The sequence below is a fragment of the Gymnoscopelus braueri genome (assembly GCF_963280865.1).
Source record: "Gymnoscopelus braueri genome assembly, chromosome: 9".
In the NCBI taxonomy this organism is placed as follows: Eukaryota; Metazoa; Chordata; class Actinopteri; order Myctophiformes; family Myctophidae; genus Gymnoscopelus; species Gymnoscopelus braueri.
The window spans coordinates 35,265,709-35,285,026 of NC_137610.1; the positions used below are offsets into that span (position 1 = coordinate 35,265,709).

Below are 19,318 nucleotides of genomic sequence, written 5' to 3' on the forward strand. Positions count from 1 at the left end.
ATGAGCTAAAACAAATAAGTGTATCGACTAAACAAGATCCAATAAACAATCCAATAATCCAATAAACAATACAGCAATAGAAAACAAGCGTTCGTACAACTAGTTAACAACAGCAATAGCAATTTCACACATTGGCATTGTCCTAATTAATGGCCTACTGGCCTATGTTTTGGAAAAATGCCTTTCAAACAAATAAACCTAAATCATCTCTTCATGATGCTGATCCTCCAATAAATGCATATTCTCATTTTAAAAAGCTTGCCGTTCCCACCCTAGTAGTTTAGTGGCATATGTTAAGAGTTTGACATTGGCCATTTAGGTCACAAGATAATGTTACCAAGACCATTTTATTGTTACACAACAATGTGACTTAAGCAATTGTACAACCTTTGTTGGCTATTATTGTAACAATCTAAACAATACACATGGCAACACACAGTGAACAGTTACACAAACCCAGTAGTTTGTCAGCATTTTACTGCACTATTATTTACTGCATATCAATGAACATAATGATTGCATGAATATGAATGAATATGACTTGTTAAATCCTGACAAATGTGGACAGACACAGTGATGCTCATATTGTACTACCAGTAGCTGAATAAGTAAATGAGTAAATGAGTAAATGAGCACACACACACACACACACACACACACACACACACACACACACACACACACACACACACACACACACACACACACACACACACACACACACACACACACACACACACACACACACACACACATATACTAGAATTGTCAGAAATACTGATCTCTGAAGTCAATAGATAATAAAATCTGCCAGGTTGTCAAAAACAATTGTGCATAATATGAATTATTAGTATACAGCTTATCTCAACTGGTGGGATAATGGCGTCACAACCGTTTAAAAGAGCTCCTCGCATTTGTAGAATCTGTGGCTCAGTACGCTGAAGACACACACACACACACACACACACACACACACACACACACACACACACACACACACACACACACACACACACACAAAGGCAGCAGCTGACTGTAGTGTGTCTAAAATAAAGGGCTGTGTCTATTTCCGTGGTTGTACGTCCAGTAATAGCAAAGTCAGTGGAGAGGAGGGGAGGGGAGGGTTGGACACACACTGTAATTGCAGCCTTTTCAATTGCAGCTCTTGCTTTCTGTTGTAACACCACTACATTCTGTCTGTCTGTCTGTCTGTCTGTCTGTCTGTCTGTCTGTCTGTCTGTCTGTCTGTCTGTCTGTCTGTCTGTCTGTCTGTCTGTCTGTCTGTCTGTCTGTCTGTCTGTCTGTCTGTCTGTCTGTCTGTCTGTCTGTCTGTCTGTCTCTCTGTCTCCATCTGTCTATCTTACTTGTGTACACACAAGCACACACACACATACATACACATGCATCTACTCTGTGTGGCATGCGTTGGCACCGTCCCCTGTATCAGTTTTCAGCAGCCTGGTAATAGATGCCTTGTGACTGGAAATATAAATACACACACGCACACACACACACACACACACACACACACACACACACACACACACACACACACACACACACACACACACACACACACACACACACACACACACACACACACACACACACACACACACACACACACACACACACACACACACACACACACACACACACACACACACACACACACCACAGGGACACAGTGAGGGTGAGAGAGAAAGTGTGTGACTGACTGACAAGTCAGTGCTGTCCCTGTGCCAACATGGGCTGCGGTGATGGTGGTGATGATGCTACTCATGGTAGTGGTCAGGACTATGATGGGGAACATAATGCCATAGCTTAACTTCATTTAAATTGGTACTATCACCATTTATTTCGGTTTATGGAATCTATAAGCACGCTTTAACGACTTGAGCTTTATATACTTTGTCGTACGACAAATCCTGAAAATATCCGCTCTACAATCTCACCCATGTAACGCGTTGTGAGCTTGTAGATCTGCTATTTTGGCTATTTGTGAACATTTTGAATTGTTTTAACATTTGAAAAGTTTTCAACACTTTTTGAAAACCTTTTTCTTTTTTGGAAAATTCAAAGATGCCCTTCTCTCCCTCTGTGTTCCTCAGGTGATCAATGTGGATGGCAGCAACAGACAAACTCTGTTGGAGGACAAACTGCCTCACATCTTTGGTTTCACTCTGCTGGGGGACTACATCTACTGGACCGACTGGCAGAGACGCAGCATAGAGAGAGTCCACAAGACCACGGCAGTACGAGAGATCATCATCGACCAACTGCCTGATCTAATGGGACTCAAGGCTACTAAAGTCACCGAGACATATGGTATGGGATTACACCGTCAAATCCTCAGTGTTCATTTAACTCTGAAAGTGTACCATGATGTAACCAACCTGCATTTGTACACTTTCTGAGTTACAAATTGATTAATTAACACTTGAGGATTTTACTTTGTAGATGCAATTAAATATGATATGACTGGGGGCGCCCGCTGGCCTAGCCGTCCAGGCGCAAACCACATATAGGCTCTACTGCAGCCTGATATCACGTCACGAGTTCGAGTCCCGATCCCGACGACCTTTGCTGCGTGTCACTCCCTGCCTCTCCCTGTTTCCTGTCCTTCTCCACTATATACTATCAATACAGGCAGAAAAGCCCCAAAATATCTTTTTAAAAAAATTATAGTACTAGACCATACCCGGTAGGGTTTAACATTTTCCGGGAAATATCTAAATTTAATTCCCGGGAATTTTCAGACCTTTTCCCGGGCTTCCCGGGAATTCCCGTTAAAGGGTAAAAAAAAAAAAAGTACCCACTAAAATGCTTTTATATGTAGATATTTAAATAGCCAATTTTATATTGAGGTGCCCAAATGTCCCTATTGTGTCCACCTATGAACTTGCACTAATAATGACTTAAGTAGATTTTTTAAATCATATAAATATAATATATAAATATAATATAGTGCCCTGGCGGAGATCTGCCCTGTTACGCAGCAGCGGGTGAAGACAATTAACTTAAACGAGGAGCTGCGCTGTGCACCCAACAAGCACTCAAACAATGTCAAACTCTAGCTGCTGAAATAAACGTTCCATTTGTATCATTATTGACAAGAGAATTTGCAAAAGGATTATTTATTTATTGTCCATCAGAGCGCCGGTGAGGTCACAGCTTATCTCTACTTTTGTAGGATATTGATTTGATATTGTTTGCAGTTATTAATTTATTTTAGGCTACTTGCTGGATATTAAGACTCCATTTTGGGATGTTGACTGTATGTTGTCAAATGTATTCATCTATATTTTGTTGTTGATCAAATGTCGGGTTTTGTAGTGTGATTTTGATGTGCACATGCATGCGCTGCCACTGACAATCAATGAGACAGACAGCTGTTGTGCAGTTCACTTGTTCTACTGGGTAGTTCTAGTAAAATGGTAGTTTGAACGTTCTAAAATGCAAGTGTAGGTAGGGTAGGCTACATTAATGATGATAAAAAAATCGGACCACATCGGTCTAATTCTCTCTCTCTCTCTCTCTCTCTCTCTCTCTCTCGCTCTCTCTCTCGCACGCGCGCTCTCTCTCTCTCTCTCTCTCTCTCCAGTCTCTCCTCTCTCTCTATCAAAAGCATTGCTTGGCTTGCGCGCATTTTAAGCTGGAATATAGGCTCGAAATCAAACCTAGCCACTGTTTATGCAGCGTTTCACTTGATGTTGAATCTCAACTAGTCAACTGGTGTCTACTGTTTTAAACGGTGAAATCAGCGTGCGCAGGGCAGGCAGGGGGGCATCACGGCCACACTTGTGTTTTATTTTGTTCATTACTGTTACATTCAGTGCGTCCCATATTGGTTCTCACAACGGGACGATGGGACCCTGCCCTGGTCGGCAACGCGGCAAGTAACTTGGCTAATTATAATAGTAATTCCTCCGCGCTGTAGATAGGCCTTTCTACTAATTAGTATTCATTTCTAAAAAAAAAAAAAAAAAACGGGATCCCGGGAACCGAAGTCAGTTCCCGGGACGGTAAATAACCTCGGGAATCCCGGGATTCCCGCATCCCGGGATTCCCGGTGTTAAACCCTAATACCCGGTGAAGTGCGCAGGCGAAAGGCCCCACCCCCCCTCCACCCCGCGCGTCCCGTCACCCCCCCCCCCCCCCCCTGCTGCTTGTTTCTCGCACGAAACCTGGCAACCCTGCTCTCCCATTGTTTGACACATAAACGCTAATAATAAGCTGAGATTTGATGAAATTGAAAAAAGGGCTTCGCAGTTGAGTTCAGATGGTAATGGTCAATGGCTGTGTGCAAATTCAGATCAATTGCTCCAGCCACTGAGGAGAAACGGGCACACATTTTTGCTCTCAGAGGTTTGTCAAATTATAGGAGGATGACTATACAATGAGATAACATATGATTTGATGCATTGGAATTACAGTAGACGCGATAAGATATGGTAAGATGAGATACAATGAGGTACAGTTTCAATAGATACAATGAGATAAGATATGATTAGATTCAGTAGCGAGAGCTCTGCTTGCATGCGTGCGAGTAGCCGATCTACAAGCTCACAACACCTCCCATCACAAGGCGTTTTGAGCTTGTAGATCTACAAGCTCACAATGCCTCCCATCGCAAGGCGTTGTGAGCTTGTAGATCTACAAGCATACAGTATTATAACAGTATTATAACTTCCTTTCCATTTTGTGTATCAATAATCAGGTTTCTATTGGAGCTGTGTCTTCTTCTGGACTCATGTCCTTTGATTGATTGATTGATATATTTATTGATCATGAAATAAAAACATATGTCACATATATATGTAACATACATCTGACCCACCATAATCAAAATGATAATGCAAAAAAACTTAATTTGAACACTCATCTATCTCTATCTCTCTCTCTCTCTCTCTCTCTCTCTCTCTCTCTCTCTCTCTCCCACCCTCTCTCCATCTGCACATAGGTACTAACGGTTGTGCAGTGGATAATGGAGGATGCAGCCACCTGTGTTTCTGGCGCTCGCAGAGTGTCCGCTGTGCCTGTCCCATGGGCTTGGAGCTCCTCTCAGACCTGCAGACCTGCGTGGTGCCTGAGGCATTTCTTCTCTTTACCAACAGGTGCACATACCCCCCCCCCCTGCAGGCCAAACACTAATGGCTCTTTTCCACTACAGGAACAAAGTGAACCGTGCCGTGCCATGAACCATACCTCACAGGTTCTGGTCTGCATTTGTTTCCATACACTGCGGCTCGGTTTCAGATAATGTTCTCAGAACCCAGTTTTGGCCCTGCTCAGGAGGTGGTACTAACCCAACTTAGAAGGTGTACTTTAAAAGAAATTCGAAAATAGCAGATCTACTAGGGTGTTTTTTTAATGACGTACCTCCCTTCTCAGGGGACGTTCTATGGTTGCAGTGGCAATATAAACAAAAACCCATCACAGAAGCTTCTGGAAGGTTTCAGGTTATGGAAGGTTCTGGGTTACCTAGTCTCGCGAGCCAGATTGTTGCCTCCCACAATTTTTAAATGCTTGTCATACAGTCTGGAGCGCGGAAGCTCTGAAAATGATCCGGGGATAAAGCGGGTGTGACGCCTCATCCCCCGCTTCAGTTTCGTCTTTACAGTTGCGCAGATTTGTGCTAATATAAATCAAACTACCAGAGCATATAGCTTGCTGCTTATCAGAAATGGAAATAAAAAAATAAAATGCAAAGATATTAAAAAATGTATTTTCATGAACGGAAATGACGAACAGATGACAGCTTTCTTTCTTGGCTTTCGGGTGTAGTTCCAGACTCTAAATAGCATTAGGAGATTGTGGAATAGTTGTCTGGAGATAGTCTCCAGATTTACCCATTCTATTCTAAAAGGGTCAAAAGAGAAGAGATGTGGGCAGCAAGTTCAGGTTGAGGTAGAGTAGTTGTAGTCAGGCCAGTATGGTTGGTGTTGGTTTCCCCCCCTCTGTTACTGTGAATATCTCTGATACGGGATATTCACAGGATGCTGCTGTGAATATGTGGAATGATAACTGAGTCTTAGTATAACATTTCTTTAATGCTGTTTTCTTTTTCTTTCTAGGGACAACATCAGAAGCATCTCTCTCGGTACCAACAGTAACGATGTGGCCATTCCTCTGACTGGAGTAAAAGAGGCGTCTGCTCTCGATTTTGATGTGTCCGAAAACAGGATATACTGGACAGACATACAGGCCAAGGTGATCAGGGGCTTGTAGTCTTTTACGGGGTTCTGAGTACAACGTCGTACAGTGAAATCCTGCATTTATTTAAAGAGGTGGTGCCATGGTTTTGCACTTTTTCTGTTTTTCATGTGTCTATGAGGTTGATAGAACTTCATTAAGCCCCCTGGTGGTGTTTTTATGGTGTTTTATGTCTTCTCTGACTATTTTGAGTTTCTACCTGGAGGCTGATACCTTGAGGGTCAAACGTGCCAATAGAGAAACAGCGCTTTAGTGACACAGTAAAAACATACCCTCCCCCTCATTATCATAACACAACAGGTGTGGGCATGAGGAGGAGGAGGGACTAGGACAGGTGGGTGGTGCTAAGGTGGTGGAGGAGGTGCTAAGGTGCGAACCAGGTATACTTAATGAACTGGAGGCGTGTCCACATAAAAACATAATTTTAACAATTTCTGTACACTTTTTTGAAAAAAATCTTCCTCCTAGTATAACCATAATACCTGATGATTATGTTTTAGGGGGGGGGGATCACTGAAAATCACGGCACCCCGTCTTTAAATGAACACTCACAATATAGCTGGTATAGCTGTGTCCCTACATATAGACGTGTGCACCTATCTATATGGATACTTGTTATGTCAAAGAGAGTAAAAGGAGTCTGTCATAACTAAAAAGACGAAACAACACACTTTTCTCCCGCAGACCATCAGCAGAGCATATATGAACGGCAGCTCCGTAGAACACGTCATAGAGTTCGGACTCGACTACCCAGAGGGCATGGCAGTGGACTGGATGGGTCGGAACATCTACTGGGCTGATACCGGCACCAACCGCATCGAGGTGGCCCGGCTGGACGGCCAGTATCGCCAGGTCCTGGTGTGTAAGGACCTGGAGAACCCGCGGTCACTGGACAACCCACGGTCATTAGCACTGGACCCAGCTAACGGGTAATCTAACATCTTTGGATTAGACCAGTGGTTCTCAAAGTGGGAACCGGGGGTTGAGGCTTGAGGGGTTTCCAGCAGAATGAGTTTCTATAGCATCCAAATCACTTTAACCACTTAAACACTGTTATATACTTTGGCAGCTATAGGTGTCTCAAAATATCCAAGAAAATTAATGGATAACATGATAAATAAATACAAAGAGTGTAAGAAAGATACATTTAATAGGAAAATACACACAAAAAAACGAACACAACGTAAAATCTCTAACAAAATCAATATGCAATACATAATAATTATATAGTAGTAAGCAGGTATTCACCAAGGGTGTTATTATGCAACAGAATGTCTACTGCCATATAGGTGCAGACTCATTCAGGTTCCATCGGGGGCTGAAGCGCAAGATTGTCAACGTGCGATAGAAAAGGCTACCAGGTTTTATAGAATTTTTAGATAGAACCACACAATGTATATATAATTTTCTCTAATTTTAAAATGTACTGTATATCACTTATCCAGGTTAAAATGTTAAAATGATTTTAATGTTATATTGACACATTTTGCTGGGGACCCCCTGTGTCCTCGGACCCCACTTTGAGAAGCACTGCTACAGTATAACACCTGCACTGTGCAAGGCCGGGAATCAGTGCCAGTGACCTCATTTATGACTTCACTTTTCACTCCTGGGCAGGATATGGTAGTGAGTGTATGGCTGCATCACTGAATTGGTATTCAGTGGGCCAGTTGTTCAGCTTTAGCCAGCAAGTCCCTGGAATCTGTAGTTGACCGAGGAATGATGCGTTAAAAAGTCTTTACCGGAATGTTACCAACCTTCAATAGCACCCTGTTAGTGTGATCCGTGTGTGTGTGTGTGTGTGTGTGTGTGTGTGTGTGTGTGTGTGTGTGATGTGAAACTTACACATGCCTGTCTCAGCATGCCATATTGTTAACACATGTCACTCACCTGGTGATGTCATGATGATGTTGTGCAGCAGAGCTGTCAACACAAATTGCCCGGGGCCATCTGATGTAGTTTTATGATCACATACCGCACACAAACACACACACACACACACACACACACACACACCCCCACACACACACACACACACACACACACACACACACACACACACACACACACACACACACACACACACACACACACACACACACACACACACGCACACACACACACACACACACACACACACACACACACACACACACCTTTGTCTTATAACGCACTTGTGAGGCCCTTCTATTGACTGCATTTTCTCCCAAAGCCCTGACCTTAATGTTAACTTAACCCTTTGCCCACCTTTGCCCATACCCTACAGAGCTTACCCCTGGACCCCAAAGCCTAAACCACAGCCTGGGCCCTAAAGCCTAAACCACAGCTTTGTAGATTTATATTGTCCTTGGGAGGGTATTCGTCTTCTTTACGTCCTTTTGATGAGATATGCTATATATATAAAATGGAATACAATGGGAACACGTACGTAAATAGGATCATAGGCCTGGTTCACCGGTTACATCATGACATAAGTTCTAGAATGGTTCAGTGAGTCTCAGGGATAGAGACTTACAGTAATGTATTCATTTGGGTACCTGCATTGACCTCCCCCCCTCTCTCTCTCTCTCTCTCTCTCTCTCTCTCTCTCTCTCTCTCTCTCTCTCTAGTTACATGTATTGGACAGAGTGGGGTGGTAGACCTCGTATAGCCAGGGCCTATATGGATGGCAGCACCATAGTAACCTTGGTGGATAAAGTGGGCAGAGCCAATGGACTGACCATCGATTACATTGACCATCGACTGTACTGGACTGACCTGGACACATGCATGATCGAGAGCACCAACATGCAAGGTATGGACAAGTGCAAACACACCCTGGTTAGAATATGGATGACCTAATAGATAGGTAGAGAGTGAATTCATGAATATTGTCTACTGTCTACTGTTAAGCCATAATTAGGGCAGCGCCTAGGAAATGTATCTTATATACAGCTGATCATCGAAACACTGACTATAGAGCCCGTTTTCCACTCGACAAAAACCCCCATGTACCGTACACCCACTAACATCTGGCTTTTGTCTTTAGTGGAAAAGGTTACAATCGGTATTCATTCCTGGGGCAAATTACTCTGCAGTAGGCACGGGTATTTATTGGCTTCAGCTCCTCCCCTTTTCTGGCGTGATGCTATGAGTGAACTTCTTGTGATTGGATGGGAAGAGAAAAATAAAGAGACCAAGGGCTTTACAGTGCAAGTATTGCACTCGCATTTGCCCCTGAAAATAGATATATTCGACCCGGTAAAATGCATGAGCTCTGTGAAGATCACAACCTACTTTTGAATTGCGGAGTGCGGACCTTGCCACACCTACATTTCACTAATTGTACCTGTATCAGTAGTGACAAAAAAAAACTTGTAACATAGAATTTATTCAAAGAAATAAAATGTTCTGCAATTTATTATAACGTCAGCCCCTATACCTTATCATGATCACAAGCAATCGCAAAGCAATTGTTGTTGTCATTGGTTTGGATAGTTATAATTGTGTATTGACTCTGGACAGCATGTGCCCGACAGATAGAGAGGCTTAGGATATGTTTCCACTAGAATACCAGTACATTGCTTGGAAATAAATTACATAAATTGCGGCATATGCAGTGGGAGAGTCATTGCCACATTCCCCTCCTTATTGGTTAAATACCGTAATAAATGTATTGTACTTAATGATCGTACAAGGTGTCTATAAGAAGGCAAGACATACTGTAGGACCACAATGAAAACATTGTGTCAAAACTTTTTTGTGTTATCCTTTTAGCTTTAATGTATTACTTACCACATTTCTGACTAATAACATATTCAATCAAAAAGACTAGGCATTTGGGGATGATAAAATATGTATTTGCAACGAACATAAAGAATAAACATCCCTTTTCAGGCTGGCAGACCATCTGATTTCACTCTCTACTCTTGTCGCAGATCTCTCTCTCTATCTCACCCAATCCCTTTCCCTTTGAGTTGCCTTGAAAAAAAACAGATCCTCACTTAGCGGCCCCTTTTCAAATCCTCCCCCTCTTTTACTTCTCCCTGAACCTTCAGAGGGAGGGTTTCCAGTTATATCACCATGAATAACTAGCTGTGTGAATTGAATTTAAGTTGTCATCATTGTATTTATATTCTCGTCGCCTCCTCCTCTTCCTTCCTACATAGGTCTCCAAAGGGAGATCATAGTCGATGATCTGCCCCACCCCTTTGGCTTGACTCAGTACCGCGACTACATCTACTGGACAGATTTTAACCTGCGGAGCATTGAGCGGGCCGACAAGCGCACCGGCCTCAACCGCACTGTGGTGCTGCAGGTACAACTCTATTGATTAGTTATTTAATTGATCAAATAGCTTCAAGATCTAGTAGTCTATCTTCAGAACCAGTTTGTTATTTAACAATTGATTAAGTGTAATTAATTAATTCATTATCTGATTGATTGATTGATCCCTCCAGTGCCAGTTTGCGTCAGTGTTGGACATCTTGGAGCTCATACATACATACATACATACGTACGCTTGATGCACATAGATTTGATTATCTACTTAAACCCTATATACTTAGTTGACCAAGGTCTCCCATGGCTCTATACTTGAACCACTCCTTTTTTCCCTCTATACCAAATCCCTTCGCCGAAAATAGCCGCTCTAGAATCTGATTGTACTGTAGATCTGCTATTTTCACCGAACGTTTTCGCCAGAAGAGGGACACTTTTCATGTGCTTAATGAGCAATTGTTTAATTTATTAATTGTTCAATGTCTACCAGGGTCAGCTGGAGTTGATGTTGGACATCCTGGTGTTCCACTCGTCTCGTCAAGATGGTGCCAACGAGTGCTCCCAGAATAACGGCCAGTGTGCTCATCTCTGCCTGGCGTCACCGGCCGGCGCACAATGCCGCTGTGCCTCACACTACACCCTGGACCCAGATGGACGCAACTGCAGCTGTAAGGATGGGGGGCGGCAGGGGTAGCAGGGCTAGATGGAGGGGTTTCATGAGACAATTTATATTTTTTAAGTTTACCTGTGTTAGTATTACTAGACACCAATGGACCCACAATTTATCTGTAAGGAGAGATAAATTGTGTGTGTGTGTGTGTGTGTGTGTGTGTGTGTGTGTGTGTGTGTGTGTGTGTGTGTGTGTGTGTGTGTGTGTGTGTGTGTGTGTGTGTGTGTGTGTGTGTGTGTGTGTGCACGCTTGTGTGCGCACTTGTGTGTGGGGGTTTGTTATTGGTTGAGAAACTGAACTGGCTGGCTGTAAGTCTGTAAGACATTGAGAATGATTGGAGGGCTTGAAAGAAGGAAGGAGGGGATTGTTGAATGAGGACAGAATGTCTGTAAGTGTTGGATCTGTCCCAGTCTTCTGTCAGCCTTGTTCAGGGCTCAGAGAGCGGAGCAGCACTCGGTCCGAGCTGTGTCGAAATCTGAACAAACACACGTGTGCAGGCGTTCATTCACACACACACACACACACACACACACACACACGCGCACGCACACACACGCACGCACACACACATACACACACACACACACGCACACACACGCACACACACACACACACACACACACACACACACACACTCACACACACACACACACACACACACACACACACACACACACACACACACCCCCACACACACACACACACACACACACACACACTACATGCATGCACGCTTGTAGGCCCCAGGATTCTTGTCCTCTTGGCAAAGTTTGTACTCTTGAGCAAAGGCTTTTTCCTTCTTCATTCGTTTCCCTCTCTCTCTCTCTTCATTTCTTCATTGCATACCTCCTTGGCCCCTGGGATGATCACTGATTGCAGTCTCAGTTGATTACATCCTGTGTGTGTGTGTGTGTGTGTGTATGTGCGCAGGCGCGCGCGTGTGTGTTAGTCCATATTCATATTTGTGTGTGTTTAGGCTAGAGTCATTGACTTGTAACCCTTTTTATTTGTGTTTTTATTTCACAATGTTTGGTAAAATTAAGCTAGCAAATTTCCAGCAAATGCACCCCCCATCTTTCCTCAGCATCCTCTTAGACCTACACATTACATTATCCCAATGATCTTCATTCCCCCTTCTCCTTTCCCTCTCTCTCCTTAGCTCCCTCTAGTTTTCTGCTATTTAGTCAGAAGTCCAGCATCAGTCGGATGGTTTTGGGGGAGCAGAGTCCAGACATCATCCTGCCCATCCACGTGCAGAGGAACGTCCGGGCGGTTAGCTATGACCCCCTGGACAGACTGGTGTACTGGCTGGACGGGCGACAGAACATCCGCAGGGCCAGAGACGACGGCACTATGGTGAGACAGACAAGGAATAGGTCTTTTGATTGATTGAAGACATTTAAAGACATACAATAACATTCAGAAATCATCAACACTAGGAGCAATACAAGTATATGTACAGACAACATTGGGGGGGAGGGGGACATTTCTGGTGTCAGGCTTAGTAGACTTGTCTCAATAAGAATAATGTACACAGTGTGAAATTTCCCTGCAAAAAAAAAAAGCTAATAAACGCCTTTGTTTAAAAAAAAACAAAAACATTCACTTATAACGACATGAGAAGCCAGGCGTGAGAGTGGTTAACATGACCACGGGTTCACCGTTCTTGTATCCTGTTCCTTGCAGTCGGCCACGGTGGTGAACAGCGTAGTCCAGCAGGTGGAGAACCAACCACATGACCTGAGCCTGGACCCCTACAGCCGCCACGTCTACTGGACCTGTGAGACCGACAACACCATTAACGTCCAAAGGATGGACGGACACGGCGTGGGAGTGGTCCTGAAGGATGACACAGACAAACCCCGGGCCTTAGTGGTCAACGCAGAGAAAGGGTGAGGGACATTTCCTAATGCCTAATCTATACTACTGTAAACTACACTATATAATCTGTACTCCGTCACATGATGGCACCTTGTGCAATGGCTTATAAATTGAGCTTCGCATAAAATAATATCATATCTGGAACAGTGTAGTGGTTCTTTTTTTCCCCTATTGTTTATTTTATTTTCATGAATTTATTCATTCTTCCTCCTCCTTTTAGGAGTATTTCGTTTTCACATTTTTCTTTGAATTCTGTAAATAAGAGTCCTTGACTAGCAGCAATTAAATTTTTGTCTGTTGAAGAAAACCTAAAAACTTGAATAACAAAACGAAGATGACACAGTATGGGTTGAGGAATAGGAGGGAAGAATTGCATGCCTGTGTGTGTGCGTGCTGCATGCGTGCTTAGGCCTGTCACAATTATTACATTATCTAATCGCAATTATTTGAGATAATCGCAATTATTTTGCATAGTCATCATAATCGTTTCCATGTTGAAACATTTTCATATATTTTCAAATATTAAAAAAGCGGAAATATTAGATCTACAAGCTTACAACACGTCACGGTCAGCTATTTCCGCTATTTACTTTTTTTTTTATATGTCAGTAATTTATTTGTCATCTGCCATGTGCACTTTTTTTATTACGAAGCCTGTCTCTGTCTTTCTCTGTTTGCAGATACATGTATTTCACTACGGTTCAGGAACGCTCAGCCAAGATCGAGGGGGCCAGTCTGGATGGCACAGAGAGAGAGTCTCTGTTCACCACGGGTCTGATCAGACCCGTGGCCCTGGCTCTGGACAACAAGCTGGGGAAACTCTTCTGGGTCGACGCTGACCTCAAACGGATTGAGAGCAGCGACCTAACAGGTGAGCGGCCCAAATATAGATGTCACAAGCTCAGAATGAAGACTTTGCGAGATATTGGGACAGTGTTCTGTTCTGTTCTGTTCCACCACAGTTTCTCTTAATCAATAGCCTCACCCTTGGGGGTTGAATATATCACACAAACATAGGATGCAGATAAAATTGTCATTGTGTCTTTCAAACAGTAATTAAGCCGAAAATCGCATCTAAATCTAAAAACTTTAAACCTCTAGTCTGATAACACAGTGCTACGTTCAGTAACATCTGTGGTAACTACTGACACCTGGTGGGCATAACCACTTCCTGCACCACTGCCCCCACCCATTGTGTCAGTTGTAGGAAGCTGTACAAACAGGAGCTAGATAACTAGGGTTTCCTAAATTACTGATTGCTGTTTGTGCAGGACATGACCCCCACGAGTCTCTCTTTCTCTCTCTGTCTTTTTCTCACGATTTCTGTCTGTACTGGGTGACTATACTGTATCTCTCTCTCTCTCTCTCTCTCTCTCTCTCTCTCTCTCTCTCTCTCTCTCTCTCTCTCTCTCTCTCTCTCTCTCTCTCTCCTCCCCTGGTTCTCTTGGGTAGACAGGACACCCATGCTCACACTCCCCAGACGTTATTTATACCGTGCTGAAGACAGACAGGCTTTATTGAAAACACTGCCAAGTGCAAGACATGCACTGAACTGCTTCCAAAGACAAAGAGATTGATACTATTTTTTTAACCTCAACCAAAAGAACAGATACACAGAGGCAGGTGTGTGGAAAATACTTCAGCCCCACTTCTTACTCTCTTCTTCTCCTTGTTTGGTCAGATGGATCCAGCTGAATGGAAACTGCCATCTATCATACATGCATAGACACACCAGGCCCTACTAATCACACAAAGATGAGAATCCGAGTGTTGAGCATTCTGCTGCACCTATTTCAAGTTTCTTCAAATTTACCAGCTAAAAATAGAATATTTGATTTAAAAAAAATGTGGACATATAAGTTTGAATGTGAGATAAAATATGTGATAAATTGGCTACTATGCTAAGAAGAGCCAGGACTGGGTGAGGTCAGTCACAAGTTTTGGACAAGAACCAGTTTTACAGTGGATCCAGTCATTATTTTGTCACAAGCTCTTGTTAATACTATTCATTTGTTAAATATTAATAGAGCATACAGACACAGACTTAACCGCTTTGTTGAACCTGGCATCCCTATTTTGGGCATTACATTATAGGCGAACATCTTTAACCCATTAAGACCTGAGGCAATTCTTAAAAATGTTTTCCAAATCCTAACAGTTTTTTGAAAAAAAAAAAAAAAATAGCAGATCTACAAGCTGCTTGTATATCTGCTATTTTTGAATAGCCAATGAAATCTAAAGTGACACAGATGCGTTCCAGGTCTTAATGGGTTAAACATTTTCAATTCTTTCAAAATGAGCAAAGAGAGCCGATCTACAAGCTAGCAGGCTTGGGTTATTGGGTTATCAAAGTTTAGTTCAGTCAAGTTAGCAAAGGTCTGGGTCGTCTTCTCACACTCTGACTCACTTACTCATTCCCCCCTTCCTCTCTTTCTCTCCTAGGAGCCAATCGTATTGTCTTGCAGGACTCCAACATCCTCCAGCCAATGGGACTGACCATTCTGGGCGAGCACCTGTACTGGATCGACAGACAGCAGCAGATGATAGAGAGGGTGGACAAACTGACCGGGGACAGACGGACGCGAATCCAGGGACGCATCTCATATCTGACTTCCATACATGCCGTGGAGGAGATGGACCCACACGAGTTTGGTAGGTACACGTACTGTGTGCCCATGTGAGTGCCTATAACCACATGCATCGCCATTCACGATGTTAATGGAGCCACAGGAGTGCTGAGTTCCATAAAGATCCCAGCTAAACAATCTTATTTGTATTTGGACAATATGTTTGGTGACAGTGCAGCTCTGGTGAAAACAACAAACAAACTGAATATATAGTCAAATAAATGTAAATAATACTGTATACTGTATAGGACGATTTGAGACCTTTCCTCACCACAGAAATGACTAGAACCATTTCTCTTAAGTGTTCATATAATTTGTTTTTATCTCCGTCCAACTTAATTGAATCCTTGCTCTCTCCTGTCCAGCCTCCCATCCTTGTTCCCGTGACAACGGAGGTTGTTCTCACATATGCATCGCCAAGGGCGATGGAACGCCGCGCTGCTCCTGTCCCATGCACCTGGTGTTACTGCAGGACCTCCTGCACTGTGGAGGTAAACAACATCAGAAAACCCAAAGGCTTGGATCTAAAAACATCCACAAAACGCTCTATAAATGTTTTACTTCGTGGTTTCTAATTAAATCGTTTTAATTTTGAGCAGTCACAAAGACAATGAGAGAATAGCATTTGATCAACGTAACAATGTCCTTTCTCCTCTCATCTCGTCTCCCAGAGCCTCCTACGTGTTCCACAGAGCAGTTCACCTGTTCTACCGGGGAGATCGACTGTATCCCCATGGCGTGGCGCTGCGATGGCTTTGCCGAGTGTGAGGACCACAGCGACGAAGAGAACTGCCCCGTATGCTCGGCTTTCCAGTTCCAGTGTGACAAGGGAGAATGCATCGACGCACAGAGGCGCTGCAACGGAGAGCCTGACTGTGATGACCATTCTGATGAACAGGACTGTGACAGTGAGTTTACATTCAGAAACGCTCACACAAACAGTCATGTCAAGTGATGCACCCAAACTCAAACGGACATGTGAAGAATTAAAGCTGCAGTCTATAACTTAAATGTCCTAACCGAGATTCGAACCGGGGTCAGTTGCGCAAGTGCTGAAATTCTTACCACTGATCGAAGTGAAATATTAGAGCACACCTACATACCCTACCACAGGATCTAATCGAATCTAAATCTAAATTTCTCAGTAGAAGAGCAGGGACACCAAGTAACAACAAATACCGTAGTTATATTGTATTAACATACTCTACCGTACAGATCGGTCAAAATAACATTTTATTCACAAAAACAAAGTAATTTAATTACTAGTTATTACTTAGTAATGTAAGTATGTGAATGCAAATTAATGTGCACACTGCAAACACACGGCCCGGCTGTACATACTCAACGTTCTTTCCTAGATCTCTTTGGAGGTAAAATACGACACCTGCATAGGGTTACATTTTAAACGATAGTCTGCTACAATGTGAAAGATAGAGCAGAAGAGAGTTCATATTGTAGAAGAACTTCAACCTGTCTATCACCTGACCATAACAAGAAATAAAAGGCAACTTCACTTAAAGCCTGATTTAATTTTGGTTGCACACCGGTATCACCTGCCGAACGTGAACCAATATTGTGAATGTAAATCTGCTATTTTTGGTGTGCAAGTATAAATTAAGCATAATATTAACATTGTGTGTGTAATGAACATTGTTTATTATACGCACACATAATAAACATACGTGTGAAGAGGTACACACGTTAAGATACCGATGCATGGACCACTGTGATTGGCAGGGTTGTGTTGATGGTGTCGTATGATTTCCTCTTGTAACAGGAAGTGAAACTACACTGATCAATTAGAATATGGCTTTGAGTGCCTTTAACTTCCTCTCTCTCCCTTTGCCAAATGGATGAGACAAACAATGTTTGTATCTGGCTCTGCGAAACCTATCTTTTGTAACTTTCATAACTTTCATACATTTAATACTAGAACATAATAGACACAAAATCAACTAATACAGGACACAAAATATGATATTTAACATACAGTATTGCATATACTGTATGTTGCTAGACATAATATACTGTATATATTAGATATGATATGATATATGATATTATATGATATTATATGATATGATATGATATGATATGATATGATATGATATGATATGTACTTGGGTTCTTTCAGTTTCTGTAGACAGATCATGGTATGTAAAACATATTGCGGTTGTGTTTTGTTTGTCTGACCTCCACTCTCCAACCTCTCACCTCCACTTTCCCTCTCACCTGCCCTCTACATATCACCTCCCCTCTCCATCTCTCCTCTCAGATATCTGTCCTCCGAATCAGTTTCGTTGTGGTGACAACCAGTGTATCACAAAGAAACAACAGTGTGACAACTACTCTGACTGCGCAGATGGATCTGACGAGTTGGCCTGTGGTATGCACATACACACTTTAATGCTTTCTGTCATGACATGTTATTTCTCAGTTACTCAAATCTATACTGAACCTCTTTTATGAACTTCTGTCTCTCTTTGCCTTTTTCCCCCACTTCTCCTGCATCTCCCTAATTTTACATTTCTATCTTCCTTTCTTTCTCTATCTCTCTTTCTTTCTGTGTCCCTCTCTCTCTCTCTCTCTCTCTCTCTCTCTCTCTCTCTCTCTCTCTCTCTCTCTCTCTCTCTCTCTCTCTACCTCTATAAGCAGAGGTATTGCTGCCTCCTGTCAGTGACCTCCCTACCAGCTCCTCTACCATTGGCCCAGTGATCGCCATCATACTGCTGGTCTTTGTGATCGGGGGCGCATATTTTGTGTGTCAGCGCGTGGTGTGCAGGCGGTACAAGGGCCCCAGTGGGACATTCCCGCACGAGTACATCAGCGGCACGCCCCACGTGCCCCTCAACTTCATCGCCCCCAGCAATTCCCAGATTGGGACCTTCCAAGGTAGGGAAGAATGGGGTTATTGTTGGATGGATTTCCTGGCTCCTTCATCGTGTCTGAATGTTAACAGGCGTGTTGTGGTCGTTTGCTTTGTCCAGGTATTTCCTGTGGTAAATCTATGATGAGTTCAGTGAGTCTGATGGGCAGCAGCAGTAGTGGAGCTCCACTGTATGACAGGAACCATGTGACTGGAGCCTCTTCCAGCAGTTCATCGTCTACCAAGGGGGCCTTTTATCCTCAGGTATGTTTGCAAAGGATGCAACTCTATAGTGGTCCTGTGTTAAATAATCTTTTGTTTGTGAGGTTAAAAAGTGTCCTGCCAGCTTTAATGTTATTTTGTGTGTTTAGATACTGAATCCACCTCCCTCCCCGGCTACTGATCGTTCTCTGTACAACGCTGAGATCTTTTACTCTTCAAACAGCCCCTCCACCACCCGATCGTACAGGTAAGAGACACGTATCTGTTGAGGCGACACACATACAGCTAGTTCACTGAATCATTAATTCAACTAAAACACACACACACACACACACACACACACACACACACACACACACACACACACACACACACACACACACACACACACACACACACACTCTCTCCCAAGTATGAGCCAGACATGCTCATTCATACCTGTGATGATGACTGATTTTGAAAATGTCTTTCGACTCTGGGCTTTCTCATCTTATTTATCCATTTTTTTCATTTAGTATTAACTGAGCAAGACTACTAATTGACTCAAAAATATTATATTTAACAGATTTTCATGGG

General features: G+C 43.0%; 1 protein-coding gene across 2 annotated transcripts in view; it reads left to right on the forward strand.

The window, feature by feature from the left end:
- The window catches only part of lrp5 (low density lipoprotein receptor-related protein 5), a 68,845-nt gene that overhangs the window by 45,410 nt on the left and 4,117 nt on the right, over window positions 1-19,318 (forward strand). Inside the window, exons 12-28 of one of the 2 annotated variants that reach the window (XM_080438508.1) lie at window positions 2,112-2,328; window positions 4,964-5,117; window positions 6,078-6,213; window positions 6,901-7,145; window positions 8,826-9,010; window positions 10,365-10,513; window positions 10,967-11,144; window positions 12,306-12,502; window positions 12,833-13,038; window positions 13,708-13,898; window positions 15,470-15,679; window positions 16,020-16,145; window positions 16,326-16,562; window positions 17,930-18,040; window positions 18,307-18,546; window positions 18,642-18,784; window positions 18,892-18,989. In XM_080438508.1, the coding sequence (XP_080294634.1) occupies window positions 2,112-2,328; window positions 4,964-5,117; window positions 6,078-6,213; window positions 6,901-7,145; window positions 8,826-9,010; window positions 10,365-10,513; window positions 10,967-11,144; window positions 12,306-12,502; window positions 12,833-13,038; window positions 13,708-13,898; window positions 15,470-15,679; window positions 16,020-16,145; window positions 16,326-16,562; window positions 17,930-18,040; window positions 18,307-18,546; window positions 18,642-18,784; window positions 18,892-18,989 (3,023 nt within the window). The remainder of the gene's footprint in view (window positions 1-2,111; window positions 2,329-4,963; window positions 5,118-6,077; window positions 6,214-6,900; window positions 7,146-8,825; window positions 9,011-10,364; window positions 10,514-10,966; window positions 11,145-12,305; window positions 12,503-12,832; window positions 13,039-13,707; window positions 13,899-15,469; window positions 15,680-16,019; window positions 16,146-16,325; window positions 16,563-17,929; window positions 18,041-18,306; window positions 18,547-18,641; window positions 18,785-18,891; window positions 18,990-19,318) is intronic. The other variant, XM_080438509.1, reaches the window with a different exon arrangement.